This window comes from Camelus bactrianus, chromosome 26 (genome assembly GCF_048773025.1).
Source record: "Camelus bactrianus isolate YW-2024 breed Bactrian camel chromosome 26, ASM4877302v1, whole genome shotgun sequence".
NCBI classification, from domain to species: domain Eukaryota; kingdom Metazoa; phylum Chordata; class Mammalia; order Artiodactyla; family Camelidae; genus Camelus; species Camelus bactrianus.
The window spans coordinates 30,332,075-30,353,918 of NC_133564.1; the positions used below are offsets into that span (position 1 = coordinate 30,332,075).

General features: G+C 39.3%; 1 protein-coding gene across 1 annotated transcript; it reads right to left on the reverse strand.

The window, feature by feature from the left end:
* Positions 1 to 16: 16 nt before the first annotated feature.
* Positions 17 to 21,705, reverse strand: TM2D2 (TM2 domain containing 2). The gene is made up of 4 exons (XM_010958049.3): positions 21,360 to 21,705; positions 10,773 to 10,860; positions 8,935 to 9,050; positions 17 to 7,949 (listed from the first exon to the last, which is right to left on the reverse strand). The coding sequence occupies exons 1-4, from the start codon at positions 21,584 to 21,586 to the stop codon at positions 7,736 to 7,738; spliced, it is 645 nt and encodes a 214-aa protein (XP_010956351.1). The 5' UTR covers positions 21,587 to 21,705; the 3' UTR covers positions 17 to 7,735.
* Positions 21,706 to 21,844: the final 139 nt, after the last annotated feature.

Consider the following 21,844-nt stretch of genomic DNA (forward strand, 5'->3'; position numbering starts at 1 on the left):
ACATGGTGCCAGGAAGTCTGGGAAGCTGATACAATTTTATTTAAAGACAGGAAACAACTGAAACAGGCACAGTTTCTAATTTAACCTTGACAGAAGGACACTTTAGTATTTTAAAACCTCTCTATAGCCACAAACTGGATATGAGACACACACACACACAAATAGATCTATCTACCAAATATTAAGAAACAATCTGCATCCAGAGTGCAAAGGAGATTACATTTTAAATAATATTCCTTTGTTCAATCAGTTTTTCAGGTTGTACCGTATCTGGCCAGGGTTTGTGAAAACAGAGGACAGGCAGGCATTGTCCAGAAGTCAGACTGAAACTGACAAATGCACGTCGTCACAGAGGAATAGAAGGATTCCCAGGTTGTCACCCAGCAGTGGGAACAACCTGGTTCTCTATCAGCTTTCCTGACCACGAGAAAGGTTTCTTCCACAGAACAGAAACTCTTTACAATTTACAGCCTTTTATCTTTTTACCCAAGCTCTTCTTCCTGGAAACACTAATGATTAATGCTTTTTGGGTCTGGAAACTTCGAGAGATTTTTAATTTTGTTTTTATTTATTTTTAATTTTTATTTTTTAAAAAAGAAAATAGTTTTGATGGGGTTGGTGAATATCCTCGACTTTTTTTTTTTTTTGAAGTGTAAGATGAGGCAGGATTTGTAACTTAAAGTAGTATCTTATTTTGGGTAAGATTTTAATTTTAGTTACTGTTTCCAGATTTTTCTTAGAAGTGAGTTTTCTTTTTTCTTCTTCTTATTTTTTTAAATAGACTTTATTTTTTAGGGCAGTTTTAGGTTGCCAGCAAAATTGAGTGGAAAGGTCAGAGTTTCCCCATATCTCCTGCCTTTACCTACACAGCCTTCCCCACTATCAACATCCCAAACCAGGTGGTTCATTTACTATAATAGATCTACCTCCATCAACACATCATTATCAGCCAAAATCTGCAGTTCACATTATGATTCCCCCTTGGTGTTGTACACTCTTCGGGTTTTGACAAGTGTACAAGGACATATCCACCATTAGAATATCATGGGGGATAGTTTCATGGCTCTAAAAATCCTCTCAGCCCTGCCTGTTCATTCTTCCTCTCCTGCCCCGGGCAACCGCTGATCTATTCACTGTCTCCATAGTTTTGCCTTTTCCAGAATGTCGTATGGTTGGAATCATACACTATGCAGCCTTTTCAGATTGGTTCCTTTCACTTTGTAATATGCATTTAAGTTTCCTCTGTGTTTTTATAACCTGATAAGTTTTCTGGCTTGATACTCTTTTTTTATATTTATGATTTTCTTTTCTTCTTTTTTTTTTTTTTTTGTGGTATGGTTCCTGTATAGTAAACTACACATATTTCAAATGTATAGTTTGATGAATTTTGATAGATGTATATGCCCCAGTGAAACCCCTACCACGATCAAGATAGCTAACATTTCCATCACTCCCCAAGAGGAGCAATTTTCAAATTCCCAGTTTATCCCTTCCCACCCCTTTTACCCACTGGTAACCATAAGTTTGTTTTCTATGTCTGTGACTCTGGTTCTGTTTTGTAGATGAGTTCATTTGTGTCCTTTTAATTTTTTTTTAAGATTCCACATACAAGTGATATGGCATTTTTCTTTCTGGCTTGCTTCACTCAGAATGATGATCTCCAGGTCCACCCATGTTGCTGCAAATGGCATTATTTTATTCTTTTTTTATGGTTGAGTAGTACTCCATTGTATATATGAACCACAACTTCTTTATCTGGTCATCTGTCAATGAACATTTAGGTTGCTTCCATGTCTTAGCTATTGTAAGTAGTGCTGCTATGAATATGAACAGGGGGGTGCATGTGTCTTTTTGAATTACATTTTTCTCCAGATATATGCCTAACAAACAGTGGGATTGCTGGATCATATGGTAAGTCTATTTTTCAGTTTTTTAAGAAACCTCCATAGTGGCTGCACCAATTTACATTCTTACCAACAGTGTAGGAGGGGTTCCATTCCTCCACACCCTCTCCAGCATTTATCATTTGAAGACTTTTTAATGATGGCCATTCTGACTGGTGTGAGGTGGTATCTCATTGTAGTTTTGATTTGCATTTCATTAACAATTAGTGATGTTGAGCATCTTTTCATGTGCTTGTTGGCCATCTGTATGACTTCTTTGGAGATGTCTACTTAAGTCTTCTGCCCTTTTTTTGATTGGGTTGCCTGTTTTTTTTGTTTGTTTTTTGATACTAAGGTGTATGAGCTGTTTGTGTATTTTGGAAACTAGCCCTTTGCCAGTTGCTCATTTGCAAACATTTTCTCGCATTCTGAAGGTTGTCTTTTTGCTTTGTTGATGGTATTCTTAGCTGTGCAAAAGGCTTTTAAGTTTAATTAGATCTGATTTGTTTATTTTTGCTTTTATGTCCATTACTCCAGGAGCTGGTTCAAAAAATAGATTGCTGTGATTTATGTCAGAGTGTGTTCTGCCTATGTTTTCCTCTAGTAGTTTGCAGTATCTGGTCTTACATTTAAGACTTTAATCCATTTTGAGTTTATTTTTGTATGTGGTTTTGGAGAATGTTCCAGTTTCAGTTTTTACAGGTAACTGTTGAATTTCCCCAGTTATCATTTTATTGAAGAGACTGTCTTTGCTCTACTGTATATTCTTGCCTCCTTTGTCGTAGATTAATTTGACCATAAGAGTGTGGGTTTATTTTTGGACTTTCTATCCCATTCCACATTGTCTATTTCTTCCTGGTTCAGTCTTGGCAAATTGTACCTAAGAAGTTTTCTGTTTCTTCTACGTTGTCCTTTTTGCTGGCGTATAGTTGCTCAGAGTAGCCTCTTATGATCATTGTATTTCTGTGGTGTTGGTTATAACCTGTCCTTTTTCATTTCTGATTAATTTGGACCCTCTCCCTTTCTTTCTTGATGAGTCTGACTAAAGATTCATCAAATTTCTTTTCAAAGAACCAGCTTTTAGTTTCACTGATCTTTCCTATTTTTTTTTTTTAAGGTCTATCTCATTTATTTCTACTCTGATCTTTTATTTTTTTGAAGGGGGAGGTAATTAGGTTCATTTGTTTATTAATTTTTTAAGAGGAGGTACTGGGGATTGAACCCAGGAACTCCTGCATGCTAAGCATGCGCTCTACCACTTGAGCTATATCCTCCCCCTTCTGCTCGAATCTTTAAGATATCTTTTCTTCTACTGACCTTGGGTTTTGTTTGTTCTTTCTCTAGCTGCTCTAGGTGTAGGGTTAGGTTGTTTACTTGAGATTTTTCTTGATTCCTGAGGTAGGCTTGTATTACTATAAACTTCCCTCTTACAACTGCTTTTGCTGCATCCCAGAGGTTTTGGATCATTGTTGTTTTCATTGTCATTTTCTCAAAGTATTTTTTGATTTCCTCAGTGACCCATTGTTTGTTTAGTAGTATATTGTTGAACTTCCATGTGTTTGCAGTTTTCTTTCTTGTAGTTGTATTCTAATCTTATAGCATTGTGGTTGGAAAAGATGCTTGGTATGATTTCAATTTTTAAAAATTTACTGAGGCTTGCTTTGTGGGCCAGCATGTGGTCAATTTCTTATTGATTTTCTGTCTGGATTATCTGTCCATTGATTTAAGTAGGGTGTTAACGTACCCAGCTATCATTGTGTTATTGTTAATTTCTCCTTTTATGTCTATTAATAATTCCCTTATGTATTGAGGTGCTCCTATGTTGAGTGCATATATATTTACAATTGTTACATCCTCTTGGATTGATCCCTTGAGCATTATGTAGTATCCTAGTCTTGTGTAACAGTCTTTACCTTAAAATCTATTTTGTCTGATATACATATTGGTACCCCAGCCTTCTTTTGGTTTCCGTTTGCATGGAGTATCTTTTTCTATCCCCTTACTTTCAGCCTGCATGTGTCTCTAGCTCTGAATTGGGCCTTTTATACAGACAGCATATATATGGGTCTTGTTTTTATATCCAGCCAGCCAGTCAATGTCTTTTGGTTGGAGTGTTTAATCCATTTACATTTGAGGTAATGATCGATATGTATGTTCTTATTGCCATTTTGTTAACTGTTTTGGGTTTGTTTTGTAGGTCTTACTTTCCTCTTCTTTTGGTTCTCTTTTCTGTGGTTTGATGACTAGAGAAGTTCCTTTAACTTTTGTTGTAAAGCTGATTTAGCGGTGCTGAATTCTTTTAGATTTTGTTTATCTGTGAAGCTTTTGATTTCTCGATCAAATATGAAGGACAGCCTTGCTGGACAGAGTGTTCTTGGTTGTAAGTTTTCCCCTTTCACCACTTTAAATATATCAGGCCACTCCTTTATGGCCTGTAGAGTTTCTGCTGGAAAATCAGATAACCTTATTGGACTTCTCTTGTATGTTACTTGTTGCTTTTCTCTTGCTGACTTTAATATTTTCTCCTTATCTTTAATTTTTGACAACTTGATTACTGTGTGCCTTGGTGTGTTCCTCTTTGGGTTGATCCTGTGTGGAACTCTCTGCGCTTCCCTGACTTGGGTGACAGTTTCCTTTCCCAAGTTAGGGAAGTTTTCAGTTATTACCACTTCAAAAATTTTCTCATGTCCTCTCTCTCTCTCTCGTCTCTTTCTGGGACCCCTATAATGTGAATATTAGTGCACTACATGTTGTCCCAGAGCTCTCTTAAACTATCCTCAATTCTTTTCATTCTTTTTTGTTTTGTAGTGATTTCCACTAACCTGTCTTCTAGCTCACTGATCCATTCTTCTGCCTCATTTAGTCTATTCTTGGTTCCTTCTAATGTGTTATTCATTTCAGTAACTTTATTCATCAACTCTGGGTATTTTTTATATTTTCCAACTCTTTGCTAAAATCTTCACTCTGTGCATCTATACACCGTTTAAGTTCTCTGAACATCTTCACCATCATTAATTTAAATTCTTTCTCAGATAAATTGGCTATCTCTTCATCACTTAATTCTTCTTCTGGGGTTTTATCTTGCACCTTGGTCTGGAACATATTCCTCTGCCACCTCATATTGTCTTTCTATTTGTAATTTTAGGTAGGTTAGTTATATTTCTTGGCCTTGGAGAAGTGGCCTCTGTGGGAGACGTCCTATGCATCCCAGCAGTACACTCGTCTCTTGTACCTCAAGGGCCAGGGTTCAGCCAGTCCCAGGGTAGATTCTGGCCTGTGTTTGTGGATTCCTTCCACAGGCTTTTGGGTTGTTGTTTTCTTATTTCTGGTACCTGCCACCTGGTGGATGAGGCTGGACTAGAGGCTTATGCAGGTTGCCTGGCAGGAGCAGTGGGAGTGCCTGCCCACTGCTGGGTGAAGCTTGGTCCTGGTCCTCTGGTGGGTAGAGCCATGTCCCAAGGTGTGTCTAGAGCTGTTTGTGGCTCAGGAAGTTTGCTGATGGTTGGGGCTGCATTCTCACCCCATATATCGTTTGGCCTGAGGCTTCCCAGCACTTAAGTCTAGAGTCTGTTGAGTGGGACTAGGTGTTGATGCCAATGATCCAGTCAAGATGTCAGCCTCCAGGAAAGCTTGTGTAGATGAACAGTCCAGGAATGTCTGCCACCAGCTTTTATGACCCGTAGGTGAGCCGCAGCCATCCCCTACCTCCCCAGAAGACCTTCCAAATCCAACAGGCAATTCTGGCCCACGTTTCTATGAAATCACTGCCTCTGTCCTTGGACCTGGCGCACGTAAGATTACGTGTACACTTCCCAAGAGAATGAAGTCTGTTTACCCCAGTCCTGTGGGGCTCCTGGTGTTAAGCCCCACTGGCCTTCAAAACCAGATGTCCTGGGGTCTCCTCCTCTCAATGCTGGAACCCCAGGCTGGGGACTTATATGGTGCTCAGGACTCTCATTCCTGTGGGAGGGCCTCTGCAACTTAATTATTCTTCAGCTTGTGGGTCACCCACCCAGGAAGTATGGTTTCCAATTATATCACGCCCCTCCTACCGTTCTGCTGTGGTTCCCTCCTTATATTTCCATTTGAAGAAGATCTTTAATAGGTTTCAGTCTTTTTTCTCGATGTTTGCTTAGCAGTCAGTTGTGGTTTTGTTGTTGAGAAGACTATTTATGATTTTTTTAAATGGAAGTAACTGTACTGGGGATTGAACTCAGGACCTTGTGCATGCTAAGCCACTACTCTACTACTGAACTCTCTGTTTTTTTTTTTAAGGGGAATCCTTGAACTCCCTTAAATCCTATGCAAAATTTTATGTATCTGCATTTCTGGGGGGAAAGGGTCGTTTCTTCATGGCCTATGGGAATTTAAGTAATTCTGCCTTAGAGATTTTGAGTAAGAATCTTAATTATTACTGTTATAAACAAGGTTAAGGTCAATGTGGTCCAGAACTTTCAAGGTAGAACAGAATAAGTTGTTTTAATTTCTACATGATAGCCATCACTTAATAGCAGTGATCATATTAATCAGGGCTAATAAAGCTGAAACTTTTAGGAATACTGCTTCATAATGATAGAGCATTTCCAAAGTTAGTTTAACTGTGATTCCTGGTTTTTATGTCAATTATTAGGAGACTAAACTTTGAACAGGTCTACATTGATTGTTGCTGGAAATTGTAAGTTACTGAAGTAGCAGGCTGTTAGTTTGACTTACATACAAATTTGTCCTTTTGCTATGTACTTTAACAGTTCTTTTCAACTCAGATTGCAAGGGATGGGAACTAAGTTTTTAAAATCATTTATAATTCAGAACATTTTTGTATACTCAGTGATTTGGGAATGCAAAAGCTTGGTTCTCTCTTTACCTCTGGCTGATGGCTGTAGCCCACAGGGAGAGAGTTTGGTACCATGCTTATTTTGACAGAATGCGTTCAATTTCTCTTTGCCCATATAAATCACATCCTAACTCTAGCCAGCACTCATAAATAATATCCCTTAAGTAAGAGTCTGTTTTTCTTTCCAAGGTCATGAGGTTCCTCACCTTATCTTACCTAACCATAAAGAATATTTTTACAGTTACCTGTATGAAATCTTTTTTACCAGCTCTCTAAACTGGTAAATACGAATTTTTAGATAGGAAAATTCTGCCAAGAGGACAGCTTAACCTAGACATGTCTGATACTGTTGGCTTTCAAAGCCTAACTGGAATGAAGAAATTATTGTATCATATGTGTTGTCTCTTGGGCATAATGATGATGCAACAATAGGGTTTAATTAATAGGCTCACTCCAAACGCCTAGCTTTTAGCAAAACGTGTATGATTTTGAGTTTCACTGTACCTCCTGAGAATACCCAGCATTCCAGGTTGGTAACGTTGAATCTCAATGTGTATGAAAATCCATCACCATTTCTACTTCTGCTGAAGATTTTCGCTGGTTCTTCTCTGCGTGAAGGCTCAGGATCACAAAAGGCACAAGGCGAAAAATATTCACTTTGTTCATCCCGTTGGGTCCACTTGCTCCAAAAGACTGACAACACAGCAATGCACAGAAGTAAAGAATGTGGAAACCCTGCTGCGGTTTATAAGTTAATTACCATCCTTTATATTTTGTACATGAGGAAAGGTACACAGATGATACTGGCAATACTGTTTGCGTGTCATTTCTAGTCTGTAAGGGGAAATTCTGCGCTGAAAATCCATAGTCCAAGGAAACCTTCCTAACCAAATCCATTCCCTCCAAGGAGGGAAAGCAGTGGTCGAGTCTGATATCAAGGAAGAGTCTGACGTCCAGGAGGAGCCTGCAGAGATGAATTCAGAAGACTTGCCCCTCTGAGCCAGGACAGCGGCTCTTTTCAGTAAATAGTGCACCAATTGCTGCCGTCACTGGGCATCAGCCCTCCAGCGATGAGCAAAATGAGGTCAACAAACCACCAAATCCCAAGTCCTCCAAGTGTCAAGAGCTTCCCTACGGCTGTGCCAGTGTGTCCCAGACAGAAACGATCCACTCCGAAACAGCCCAGGAAGAAAGAGTAGAGTAAAGTGGTTATGAAGTAGTGTCCGGTGTACCTGGACAAAAGGAATTAAGAGGAAGGTGTTTACCACGCGGAGATGAACACACTTCATGACTAGTGAATTTCATGTTAAGTGAAAAGGTGGGGACGCAGTACCTTTGTGACCTCTTACTCCTGTAAAAAAGGGAAATCTCTAGTTAGCTGAGTCTCAAAAGAGTACTTGCTAAGGTATGAGGACCTGTAAGATCCCAGACAGGGCTGGACTGGGGAAGAAACCATCAAGCACATTTGCACAACTGGCATTCTGGTAGGAGTGGAGTTGGGCCCCCCCTCCCGCCCTCACTCAGGCTCCTTTCCCAAGGCCATGGTGCTGAATGTAGTTCTCTAACGAAGTGTTACGGTTCCTGAAATGAACACTGACCTCCTCATTCCTTTCCTGCTGTTTTGTGGCACCTAAAAACGGGGACTTCTTTGTAGGGACTTCCATCTTACGTCCTGTGACGACATTCCATTGCGGTTGTCCTAACACCATCACTCGGCACAGTCATAGACTCTCTAGCAAATGGTGTAAGTAAATTCTGGGCCTTAAAGCAGAGTTTACAGGAATAACCCTAATTCTTTTAACTTTCATCAGTGTTATCCTAAATGCTGATTTTTCAGGGAGAGAGGCCCACAGTTTTCATAATAAAACCTTTATTTCTGAAATTCTAAGGCTGTTTTCATACGATTTATGCCTGTCATAGGAACCTTGGAACTATATCATCTGGTCCAACCCCCTCATTTTGAGGATGAAAAGACAGAGACTTGGGGGTGCCCAAAGGTCCTGAAAGAGACATTTAGAAATTTCAGCCTTTGGTCTCAAGTCCAGTGTCCTCCCTATTATAACCACATTACCCAGGTCGGTGGATTATGCATAGAATTAATCATGTTGCCCCATTAACACTTAAGGTAAAAAAAGAAAGAGTCACATTGAGAGACGACAAAGAAAACAGCTCCACCTCCATCCAAGTATTAACTGCCTCATTCAAAGTAACACTTACTTTATACAAGGTTTATTCTCTCGTAGGAAGGTTCTAGGGCTGGCACACTCAATCCCGTCTAGGGCCCGGCACTGGACCGAAGTGTGTTCCACGTCGCTGTAGGCCTGACCACCAAACTGTGGAATAACAACCAAAACAAAACCACCAACTGACCAAACTCACCAGAGCAAGTCACACGACACATTAGCTTTCCGTGAATTAATAAAAGCTGACTCAGGACAACCATCACGCTAATGGAGGTCGGGTAAAGCTGTGCTAAATAGCAAGGAATTTTGTGACATCCTTTAAGGGATTTGAAATTAATCCATCCTAAATGTACATGGTTTTCAAATAAACTTTTTTCCCCCTTTATGACTGCCTTCTTTAATAATACAGCAAAAAAGTTTGTTATAATCACTTTCATTAAATGCCATTTAGTATAGACAGACACAATGCTTTAATTATCATATATTTGCAGGAAAAAAGAACACATTTCTGAGTATTTGGAAATGGGTATTTAAAAAGTCAATGTGTATTTGAGGTCTGTTTTATACACATATTATAGGTGAACATAATTAGGAAAGAACTCAGAATATTAGCTCAGAACTTGACTTGGGTCATAAAAGTGTCATCAGATATCTGTAGTACCGCTAAAGAGTAAGTTTAAATTCCAGCAAAAAATTTCAGAACAGGACCTCTGACCCTTTGTGTAACTGAATTTGAACAGAGAAAGCACAGCTGTATATTCTCTATTGACACCTTATGAAGTGCTTCACCACTGATTTTTCTGGAACATTCCTCAAAGGGAAGGGAGTGGGAAATGAGGACACTTGCTTCTCATATCTCCCCCGGGGCTCCGGGGCCTGAATACTGAGGGTCCTCTAAGAATTCAGGGGGATGTGATGGTTTGAGTGTCTTCTCGGGATCAACCCAGGTTTTCATTAAAATGGGCCAAAGCATATCTGTACAATGATCTCTGTACAGTGCTCACTCAAACTTTTATCAGTAATTATCAATACAGCAAGATTTCATTGGATTAAAAATACTTCCTTATACATGATTGCAGTAGCAGTTGCCTTTTTGGCCTTACCATTTTTAGGTTTATTCCTCTGGGTCTGATATAGTACAAGGAATACCTTCCTGTATTTCTCTTATACCTGACTGCGTCTTGACTGGCATCACACAGCGTAACAGAACATAACGGTGAATCAACAGTGGGGACGAAGAACATGAACTTCACTAGTTCTCGGGAGACTGACTAGGAAGCATGCACCCAGCTTTAGGGATGTTATTTATGGAACTGCATGGCTTTTTTCTATTCCAAGATGCCACTGTTATCAAAGGCTTCTCCTGGAATGTTATAACCTCCTACAAAGACATGTACTCACAGACTCTATTTCTTAAGGACATGGTGGGAAATTGCTTGTCTGGTGAAAAGAGGTTATTGGCAACAGGAATTCTGTCCCAGACGCGTGGGTAATGAAGATATTGCTCAATCCATCATCACTTTTGAAAGTCCACAGACCTTTCTTTTCCTCTTTCAGGAAAGTACAGGCCTTGAAGGATAGTCAGGGGTGATATTTTAGCTCCGAATCTGTCAGTCTCAATGGCCAAAGGAACCAAAGACAGGTGGGTCTTTGCACCTGGGTAACTTAGGCACAGAGACTGTTTCTTCCAGAGGCAACTACATGTCTTGTTCAGCCACTGACCCAGGCTATGCTGGAAATTTCCAGTAACAGTCATTCCAGTGAATTTTACAAAATGGTGACTTCATATCCTTTATACTTTTCTGTAACAGCATTTAGCCAGCACTATTCCTCTGTGGAAGAGTCTGCTTATAAAACAAAACAAAAACCCACCTTGAGACAACCATAACCAAGTTCCTGGGATGCCGTTGCATTTCCAACATGATCCACTGGGTCTTCACATTCTATAAATTCATCAGGTCTGTAAATCAGCAGTAAGATCAGGATCACCGTCATCATTAAGGACTTTGCAAATGGCTGTTTCAATGTACATAATCAAAACAGGCAAGAGACATTTCTTTGTTTTCTGCGGTTTAACTTCATTCTGACTCTTCTCCAAGATGTGATGGTGTCAATTAGGCTGACACACAGCAGGTCAGCCATCCAAAGGAAGCTTCTGTTGGGGTGGGGTGGGTATTTTTGGTCCTATTTCTTTTTTATTAATTAATTTCTAAAAATTGAAGTATAGTTGATTTGCAATGTTGTGTTAGTTTCTGGTGTACAGCATAGTGATTCAGACATACATAGACTTAGATACACTTTCTAGGTTATTACAAGATATTGAATATAGTTCTCCATGCTATACAGTAGGACCTTGTTGTTTACCTGGTCCTATTTCTACAAGGATTCTACTTCTGCCATGGCTTCCTCTCATCCCTAGGTAAACAGCCACAAGGCTATGGAGGCAAAATTGAAACCAAGGATTCCAGTTCTTTTTGCATTTCCCAAGTGCTTTTGCTTATCTGACATAAAACAGATGTTAAAAATTTTGGGGGGAGGGTATAGCTCAAGGCCCACAAGCTGAAGAAAAATCAAGTCCCAGAGGCCCTCCTACAGGAATGAGAGTTCTGAGCCCCACATAAGTCCCCAGCCCAGGATTCATTCCGGTACTGGGAGGAGGAGACCCCAGGACATCTGGTTTTGAAGGTGAGTAGGGCTTAACCCCTGGAGCCCCACGGGACAGGGGGAAACAGAAACTTTATGCTCTGGGGAAGCGCACACAGAATCTCGCAGGTGCCAGGTCCAGGGGCAGAGGCAGCGATTTCATAGGAACCTAGGCCAGACCTGCCTGCGGGTTTTGGAAGGGCTTTTAGGGAGGTAGGGGATGGCTGGGGTTCGCTCAGGGGACATAAAAGCTGGTGGCGGACATTCTGGGACTGTTCATTTACATGAGCTTCCCTGGAGGCTGACATCTTGACTGGATCACTGGCACCAACCCCTAGACCCACTCAACAGCCTCTAGGCTTAAGTGCTGGGAAGCCTCAGGCCAAACAACATATGGGGTGAGAATGCAGCCTCGACCATCAGCAAACTTCCTGAGCCACAAACACCTCTAGACATGCCCTGAGACATGGCTCTACCCACCAGAGGACCAGGACCAAGCTTCACCCAGCAGTGGGCAGGCACTCCCACTGCTCCTGCCAGGAAACCTGCATAAGCCTCTAGTCCAGTCTCATCCACCAGGTGGCAGATAACAGAAATAAGAAAACAACAATCCCAAAACAACAGGCTGGACTACCCGGGGACTGGCTGGACCCTGGCCCTTGAGTGACAAGAGAGGAGTGTACTGCTGGGATGCATAAGATGTCTCCCACAGAGAGAAGAGGGACATTTCTCCAAGGTCAAGAAATTTAACTGACCTACCTAAAAATCAAATAGAAAGATAGATGATACGAGGCAGCAGAGGAATATCTTCTAGGCCAAGGTACAAGATAAAACCCCAAAAGAAAAAATAAGTGATGAGGGAACAAGCAATCTATCCGAGAAAGAGTTTAGATGAATGATAGAGAAGATGTCTAGAGAACTCAAGAGGAATAGAGATGCACACAGTGAAAGTTTTAGCAAAGAGTTGAAAAAAGTAAAGAACATCTAAACAGAGTTGAAGAATAAAATCACTGAAATGAATTAACACACTAGAAGGAACCAAGAATAGACTAAATGAGGCAGAAGGATGGAACAATGAGCTAGAAGACAGACTAGTGGAAATCACTACTACAGAATGGAAAAAAAGAAAAAATAATGAAAAGAAATGAGGATAGTTTAAGAGAACTCTGGACAACATGAAGTGCACTCATATTCATATTATAGGGGTCCCAGAAAGAGGAGAGAGAGAGGTGAGAAAATTTTTTAAGTGGTAATAACTGAAAACTTCCCTAACTTGGGAAAGGAAACTGTCACCCAAGTCCAGGAAGTGCAGAGAGTTCCACACAGGATCAACCCAAAAAGGAACACACCAGGGCACATAGTAATCAAATTGTCAAAATTAAGGATAAGGAAAAAATATTAAAATCTGCAAGAGAAAAGCAACAAGTAACATATGAGGGAAGGAAGTCCAATAAAGTTATTAGTTGATTTTCCAGCAGAAACTCTACAGGCCAGAAGGGAGAGACACCACAGAAATGTAAGAGATGATAATAAGTTACTATGAGCAACTATATGCCAACAAAAAGGACAATGTAGAAATGGACATGTCCTTTGAAAGGTACAATCTACCAAGACGGGACCAGGAAGAAATAGACAGTATGAACAGACCAATTACCAGTACTGAAATTGAATCAGTAATTAAACTCCCAACAAACAAAAGTTCAGGACCAGATGGCTTCACAGGGGAATTCTATGAAACATTTACAGAAAAGTTAATACCTATCCTTCTGAAAGTATTCCAAGAGGAATTCCAGAGGCAGGAAGACTTCGAAAACCATTCTATGAGGCCATCATCACCCTGATTTCAAAACTAGACAAAGATACCACAAAAAAAGAAAATTACAGGCTAATATCACTTATGAAGATAGATGCAAAAATCCTCAACAAAATACTAGCAAATTGACTCCTATAATGCATTAAAAGGATCATACACCACGATCAAGTGGGATTTATCCCAGGGATGCAAGGATTTTTCAAAATCTGCAAGTCAATCAATGTGATACACCACATTAAGAAACTGAAGAATAAAACCCACAAAATCATCTCAATAGATACAGAAAAATATTTTGATAAAATTCAATATCCATTTACAATGAAAACTCTCCAGAAGTGGTCATTCACTAAATATACCTCAAGATAATAAAGGATGTCTATGGCAAACCCACAGTTAACATCATACTTAATGGGGAAAAGCTGGAAGCATTTCCTCTAAGATCAGGAACAAGACAAGGACGCCCACTCTTGCCACTTTTATTCGACTTAGTTTTGGAAGTTTGAGCCATAGCTATCAGAGGATAAAAAGAAATAAAGGAATCTAAATTGGAAATGAAGAAATAAAACTGTCACTGTTTGCAGATGACATGATACCATACATAGAAAACCCGAAAGAAGTGACCAGAAAACTACTACAACTCATCAGTGAATCTGGTAAAGTTGCAGGATACAAAATTAATACACAGAAATCAGTTACATTTCCATACACTAACAACAAAATAGCAGAAAAAGAAATTAAGGAAACAATACCATTCACCATTGTACCAAAATGAATAAAATACCTAGGAACAAACCTATCCAAGGAGGCAAAAGACTTGTACTCCAAAAACTATAAGACACTGATGAAACAAACTGAAGACGACATAAACAAATGGAAAGATATACCATGTTCTTGGATTCGAAGACTCAATATTGTTAAAATGGCTATAGTACCCCAGGAAATAAAGAGACTTAGTGCAATCCCTACCAAATGCCCAGGGACATTTTTCACAGAGCTGGAACAAAAAATGTTAAAATTTGTATGGAAACACAAAAGACACTGAATAGCAAAAACAATCTTGAAAAAGAAGTATGGAGCTGGGAGAAACACCCTCCCTGACTTCAGAGTATACTAGAAAGATACAGTAACGAAAACAGTATGGTACTGGCACAAAAACGGACACACAGATCAATGGAACAGGATAGAAAATCCAGAAATAAGCCCATGTACTTATGGTCAATTAATCTACAACAAAGGAGGCAAGAATATACAATGGAGAAATGACAGTCTCTTCAGTAGATGGTGTGGGGAAAACTAGACAGTTGTCTAGAAAAGACTGAAATCAGAACATTCTTTAACACCATATACCAAAAACCTCAAAATGGATTATAGACTTAAATGTAAGACCAGATACTATAAAACTCCTAGAGTAAATCATAGGCAGGACACTCTTGCACATAAATCACAGCAATATAGTTTTTGAAGCAACTCCTAGAGTAATGGAGATAAAAGCAAAAATAAACAAGTGGGATCTAACTAAACTTAAAAGCTTTTGCACAGTTAAGGACACTATCAACAAAATGAAAAGACAACCTACAGAACGTGAGAAAATGTTTGTAAATGATGCAACCAACAAGGGACTAATTTCCAAAATATACAAACAGCTCATACACCTTAATATGAAAAAAAAAGAAGCAACCCAATCAAGAAATGGGCAGAAGACCTAAATAGGCATATCTCCAAAGAAGACATACAGGTGGCCAACAAGTACATGAAAAGATGCTCAACATCACTAATTGTTGGAGAAATGCAAATCAAACCTACAATGAGATACCACCTCAAACCAGTCAGAATGCCTTCATTAAAAAGGCCACAAACGATAAATGTTGGAGGGGGTGTGGATAAAAAGGAATTCCCCTACACTGTTGGTGAGAAAGTAACTTGGTGCAGCCACTATGTAGGACAATATGGACACTTCTCAAAAGACTAAAAATAGACTTACTATATGATCCAGCAATCCCACTCCTGGGCATTTATCTGGAGAAAAATATAATTCAAAAAGACACATGCACCCCAGTTTTCATTGCAGCACTATTTACAATATCCAAGACATGGAAACAACCCAAACGTCTATCAACAGATGACTGGATATAGATGTGGTGTATATATATACAATGGAATACTACTCAGCCATAAAAAATAAAATAATGCCATTTGCAGAACATAGGTGGACCTGGAGATCATCATTCTATGGGAAGGAAGCCAGGAAGAGAAAGAAAAATGCCATATGATATTGCTTATATGTGGAATCTTAAAAAAAGGGACACAAATGAAATTATCTACAAAACAGAAGCAGACTTACAAACAGAGAACAAACTTATGGTTACTAGCGGTTAAAGGGGGAGGGAAGGGATAAATTGGGAATTCCAAAATTGCACCTCTTGGGGAGTGATGGAAATGTTAGCCTTCTTGATTGCAGTAGAGGTTTCACTGGTGTATACATCTATCAAAATTCATCAAAGTGTATATCTGAAATATGTGTAGTTTACTGTACAGGAACTATACCACAATAAAGGTGAAGTTAAGAAAAAAAGATATGAAAAGGTATTTGAAAAAAATCGTAACTGAAAAATTCCCAAATCTAAAGAAGGAATCAGATATCCAAGGACAGGAAGCATAGATGGTACCAAACAAGAAGAACCAAATAGACCCACACCAAGACATGTTATAATTAAGATGGCCAAAGTTAAAGATAAATCGTTCTAAAGGCACCAAGAGAAAAACAAAGAGTTAGTTACAAGGGAATGCCCATAAGTTACAAGGGAATGCCCATAAGGATTTCTCAGCACAAACATTGCAGGCCACAAAGGTGTGGCAAGATATAGTCAAAGTCCTGAATGAGAAAAAGCTGTAACCTAGGATACTCAATCCAACAAGACTATCCTTTAGAATAGAAGGAGAGAGAAAGACTTCCACAGATAAGCGAAAACTAAAAGAATTCAGCAATACTAAACCTACCCTAAACAAAATACTGGAAGGTCTACTTTAAATAGAAAAGAAGCAGGAAACTATAGAAAGGAGAAAACCATAATTGGAAATGTGATAACTACAATGAATTGCAAATGAATAAACATGAAGATGTAAAAGAGGACATCAAAACCATTAAAGATGCGAGAGGGGAGCAAGAAAATATATACTTTTTTCTTTCCTTTTAGGATGTGTTTGAGCTTACATGACTATTGGTTTAAAGCAAACAGATATAGTAATGGGTTAGCATACTTTAAAAACATGGTAACCACAAACCAAAAGCACAGAGTCACAAAACCCAAAAAGAAACCAAGATAATACAAAAAAATTTTATCAAACCACAGAAAGAAAAAGGGAAAGGAACAAATAAGAAATACCAAATCAACTGGAAAACTAAGTTCAAAATGGCAATAAACACACCTTTACCAATAATTACCATAAATGTCAACGGACTAAATGCTCCAGTCAAAAGACAGAGTTCCAGATTGGATAATAAAACAAGAATCTACAATATGCTGTATACAAGAGACTCACTTTAGGGTGAAGGACACACATAGATGGAAACGAGAGAATGAATGGAAACCACAAGAAAGCAAATACTGATTTCAGACACAATAGAGTTTAAACAAAGTCCATAAAGATAAAGAAGGAAACTACATAACGATTAACGGAGCAATAAAAGATGAGGATACTACACTCCTTAACATACATGCACCCAATATAGGAGCACCTAAATACATAAAGCAAATACTAACAGATATAGAAGGAGAAATTGATGGGAACACAATCATAGTAGGAAACTTGAATCCCTCATTAACATCATGGGATAGATTTCCCAGACAGAAAATCAATAAGGCAATGGAGAAACTAAATGACACAATCAAACAGCTGAACTTGGTTGATATTTTTAGGATACTATATCCCCCCAAAACAGAATATACATTCTTTCCAAGTGTGTATGGAACATTCTCTAGGATAGGTCATGTCCAATCACTCAGGCACAAAAGGAGCCTCAACAAATCTGAGAGGATAGAAATTATTTCAAGCATCTTTTCTGACCACTATGTCATGAAACTAGAAATCAACCACAGAAAAACAAAGGAGAAGAAAAACAGCAGCATGGCGATTATACAATATGCCCCCCCAAAACCAATGGATCAGTGATGAAATCAAAGAATAAATTAAAAAATACTTTGAGACAAATGACAGTGAAAACACAACCACACAAAATGCACGGGATGCACCAAAAACAGTCCTAAGAAGGAAGTTCCTCGTGGTACAGGCCTTTCTCAAAAACAAGAACAATCTCAAATGAGCAACTGAACCCACCACCTAAAAAAGTTAGAAAAAGAAGAACAAAACCTAAAGTCAGCAGAAGGAAAGAAATAATAAAGATCAGGGAGGAAATAAATAAAATAGAGATTTAAAAAAAGAATAGGAAAAAAATCAATCTCACCAAGAGCTGGTTTTTTGAAAGAGTAAACAAAATTGACAAACCTCTGGCCAGGCTCACAACGAAGAAGAGAGAGAACACAGGTAAAAAAAAAATAAGAAAGGAAAATGGAGAAATTACAATCAATACCACAGAAATACAGTAAATCATGAGAGAATACTATGAACTACATGGCAATAAATCGGACAACTTAGAAGAAATGGACAACTTTCTAGAAACATTGCATTGTTTCAGCCCAACAAAACTGAATCAAGAAGAAACAGATCATTTGAACAGACCAATCAATACAAATGAAATAGAATCAGCAATAAAAAGCCTCCCTGCAAACAAAAGTCCAAGACCAGAAGGCTTCACTGGGGAATTCTACCAAACATACAAAGAACTCATACCAGTCCTTCTCAAACTCTTCCAAAAGACTGAAGAGGAGGGGATACTCCCAAACCATCACCCTGATACTAAAACCAGACAAAGACACTACCAAAAAAAGGCCAATATCATTGATGAACATAGATACAAAAATCCTTAACAAAATATTAGCAAACAGAATCCAACAGCACATAAAAAAGATTATACACCATGATCAAGTTGGGTTCATCCCAGGGACACAAGGGTGGCTCAACATATGCAAATCAATCAATGTGATACATCATATCAACAAGAGAAAGGACAAAAATCACATGATCATCTCAACAGATGCAGAAAAAGCACTTAACAAAATTCAACACCCATTTATGATAAAAACTCTTACCAAACTGGGTATATCTCAACATAATAAAAGCAATTTATGATAAACCCACAGCTAGCATAGTACTCAATGGTGAAAAAAGTCTTCCCACTAAAACCTGTAACAAGACAAGGCTGCCCACTCGCACCACTTCTATTCAACATAGTGTTGGAAGTCCTAGCCACAGCAATCAGGCAACAGAAAAAGTAAAAGGGATCCAAATTGGAAGAGAAGATGTAAAATTGTCACTATATGCGGATGATACTATATATAGACAACCCTAAGAGTTCCACACAAGAACCACTAGAGCTGACAAAAGAATTCAGCAAGTTAGCAGGATACAAGATTAACATACAGAAATCAGTTGCATTTCTTTACACTAACAATGCAATGTCAGGAAAAGAAAGTAAAGAAACAATCCCTTTTAAAATCATATCCAAAACAATAGAACACTTAGGAATAAATCTGACCAAGGAGGTGTAAGACTTATACATGGAGAATTACGAAACACTGATTAAGGAAATTAAAGATGACTTGAAGAAATGGAAAGATAGCCCATGCTCTTGGGTTGGAAGAATCAGTATTGTTAAAATGGCCATACTGCTGAAGGCAATCTACAGATTTAATTACACAGGACATTTTTCAAGAACTAGAACAAGTAACCCCAAAATTTACATGGAATCACAAAAGACCCAGAATTGCCAAAGCAATACTGAAGAAAAAGAACGAAGCTGGAGGAGAAACCCTCCCAGACTTCAGACAATACTACAGAGCTACAATAATTAAAACAACACAGTACTGGTACAAAAACAGACATATGGATCAATGAAACAGAATAGGAAGCCCAGAAATAAACCCACAGATGTATTCTCAATTAATCTTTGACAAAAGAGGCAAGCATATACAATGGAGAAAAGACAATCTCTCCAGCATTGGTGTTGGGAAAACTGGACAGCCCCATTAAATCAGTGAAGTTAGAACACTCCAGCACATCACACAGAAAAATAAACTCAAAATGGCTTAAAGACTTGAATATAAGAAAGACAATATAAATCTCCTGGAAGAAAACACAGGCAAAACATTCTCTGACATAAATCTTAGCAATGTTCTCCTAGGGCAGTCTACCCAGGCAATAGATATAAAAGCAAAAATAAACAAATAGGACTTAATTAAACTCACAAGCTTTTGCATAGCAAAGGAAACCATAAGCAAAACAAAATGACAACCTACAGAATGGAAGAAAATATTTGCAAATGATGTGACTGACAAAGGCTTAATTTCCAGAATATATAAACAGCTCATACAACTTAATAATTAAAAAAAAACCAACCCAATCCAAAAATGGGCAGAAGACTTAAACAAGTAATTCTCCAATGAAGACATACAAATGGCTAATAGGCACATGAAAAAATGCTCAATATCACTAATTATCAGAGAAAGGCAAATCAAAACTACAATGAGGTATCATCTCACACCAGTCAGAAAGGCCATCATTAAAAAGTCCACAAACAGTAAATGCTGGAGAGGCTGTGGAGAAAAGAGAACCCTCCTACACTGTTGGTGGGAATGCAGTTTGGTGCAGCCATTTTTGAAAACAGTGTGGAGAATCCTCAAAAAACTAAAAATAGACTTACCCTATGATCCAGCAATCCCACTCCTGAGCATATATCTGGAGGGGGCTCTAATTCGAAAAGACACATGCATCCCAATATTCACAGCAGCACTATATACAATAGCCAAGACATGGAAGCAACCTACATGTCCATCAACAGATGACTGGATAAAGAAGTTGTGGTATATACACAATGGAATACTACTCAGAGATAAAAAAACAAAATAATGCCATTTGCAGAAACATGGACCTGTAGGTCATCATTCTAAGTGAATCAAGCCAGAAAAAGAAAGAAAAATACCATCTATCACTCATATGTGGAATATTGAAAAAAGAGAAAAGAGGATACTAAAGGACTCATCTACAAAACTGAAACAGACTCGCAGACAGTAAACAATCTTATGGTTACTGGGGGAAAGGAGGTGGGAAGTGATAAATTTGGGAGTTTGAGATTTTTAAATGTTAACCACTATATATAAAAATAGATAAAACAAATTTTTGCTGTATAGCCCAGGGAACTATATTCAATATCTGTGACAACCTTTAATGAAAAATAATATGAAAACAAATGTATATATATGTGCATGTATATATATATGTGTATGTATATATATATGTGTGTATATATATACACATACACACACACACACACACATATGCATGACTGGGACATGCTGTACACCAGAAACTGATACACTGTAACTGACTATACTGCAATAAAAAATTTTTTGACTTGGTTTTGCAATGGTAAGGAGATACATACACACACACACACACACACATACATATACCCGCATGTATATAATATATATACATTTTAAAGGAAGTGCCTTGTAGGGACAAGTAATTAACTCCATTTGTGGCCTCAGTACCAGCACCTGCGTCGGCTTCTCCGGTTAAAGGGAGTAGGACAAAGAAGCCACAATCTCGTACCCTTCTTCCGGTGTCTACATGTCACTTCTCCCTACTTCTCCTCTTTGGGGATCCTGAACGATCTGCTACCAACACACAGGGCTTTTCCCTGCATGGGTGAGAGGACTGAGAAACCTGCCACGCTATTTACCTCCCAGGTGTTGCCTATCAGGTCCTCAGGTGAAGAGCGTTTAGGGAAAAAAAGGCAGCCCCCCTCCCCTCCTCTCCCCGCACAACACCCTTGCATCCCAGGCCCCATCTCCATCTCCACCCGCCTCGACGACTGGGCAGCTTACAGGTAAGAGCAAAGGATGACTGGAGAGTGGGGGTCGCCATATTCCCAGCTCGCCGCGCCGGGGGAGCCCTCCGGGTGGGCGACGCCAGCCGATGTGAGCTCGGGCTCAGCGGTGGTGTTGTGCGAATGGCTCCGAGAGACACAGTGCAGCAGAAGTAGGTTCCCCAGCAGCAAAGCCGCCTGGCCGCACAGAAGTAAATAACTCACCGGGCAACCCCCCAGCACCATCTTCCCAGGCCCAGGGGCGGAGACCCAGCTTTAATCGCAAACCCGGGCCGGCACAGCTGACCCCAAGCTCTGTTCCGTCAGGCCTTTCCGCGTAGCCCCCCCTCTCCTCGCCGCCAAACAGCCAATGGGAGCGCAGCTCGACCCCGTCAACCCCGCCAACCAATCAGAAAAGGCTGCGCAGGGGGCGGTGCTGCGCTTCGCTACAGCCTCTCAATTCCGCTTCTGGACCTGAAGTTCCGCCTTCTTTTGTGCCGAGCG

Coding starts and splice junctions, on each gene's coding strand:
- TM2D2 (XM_010958049.3), bottom strand. CDS start 21,586: ATGGTGCTGGGGGGTTGCCCGGTGAGTTATTTACTTCTGTGCGGCCAG. Junction 10,861..21,359: donor GTCATCCTTTGCTCTTACCT/GTAAGCTGCCCA, acceptor GCTGATTTACAG/ACCTGATGAATTTATAGAAT. Junction 7,950..8,934: donor GAGAATAAACCTTGTATAAA/GTAAGTGTTACT, acceptor CCTTTTGTCCAG/GTACACCGGACACTACTTCA.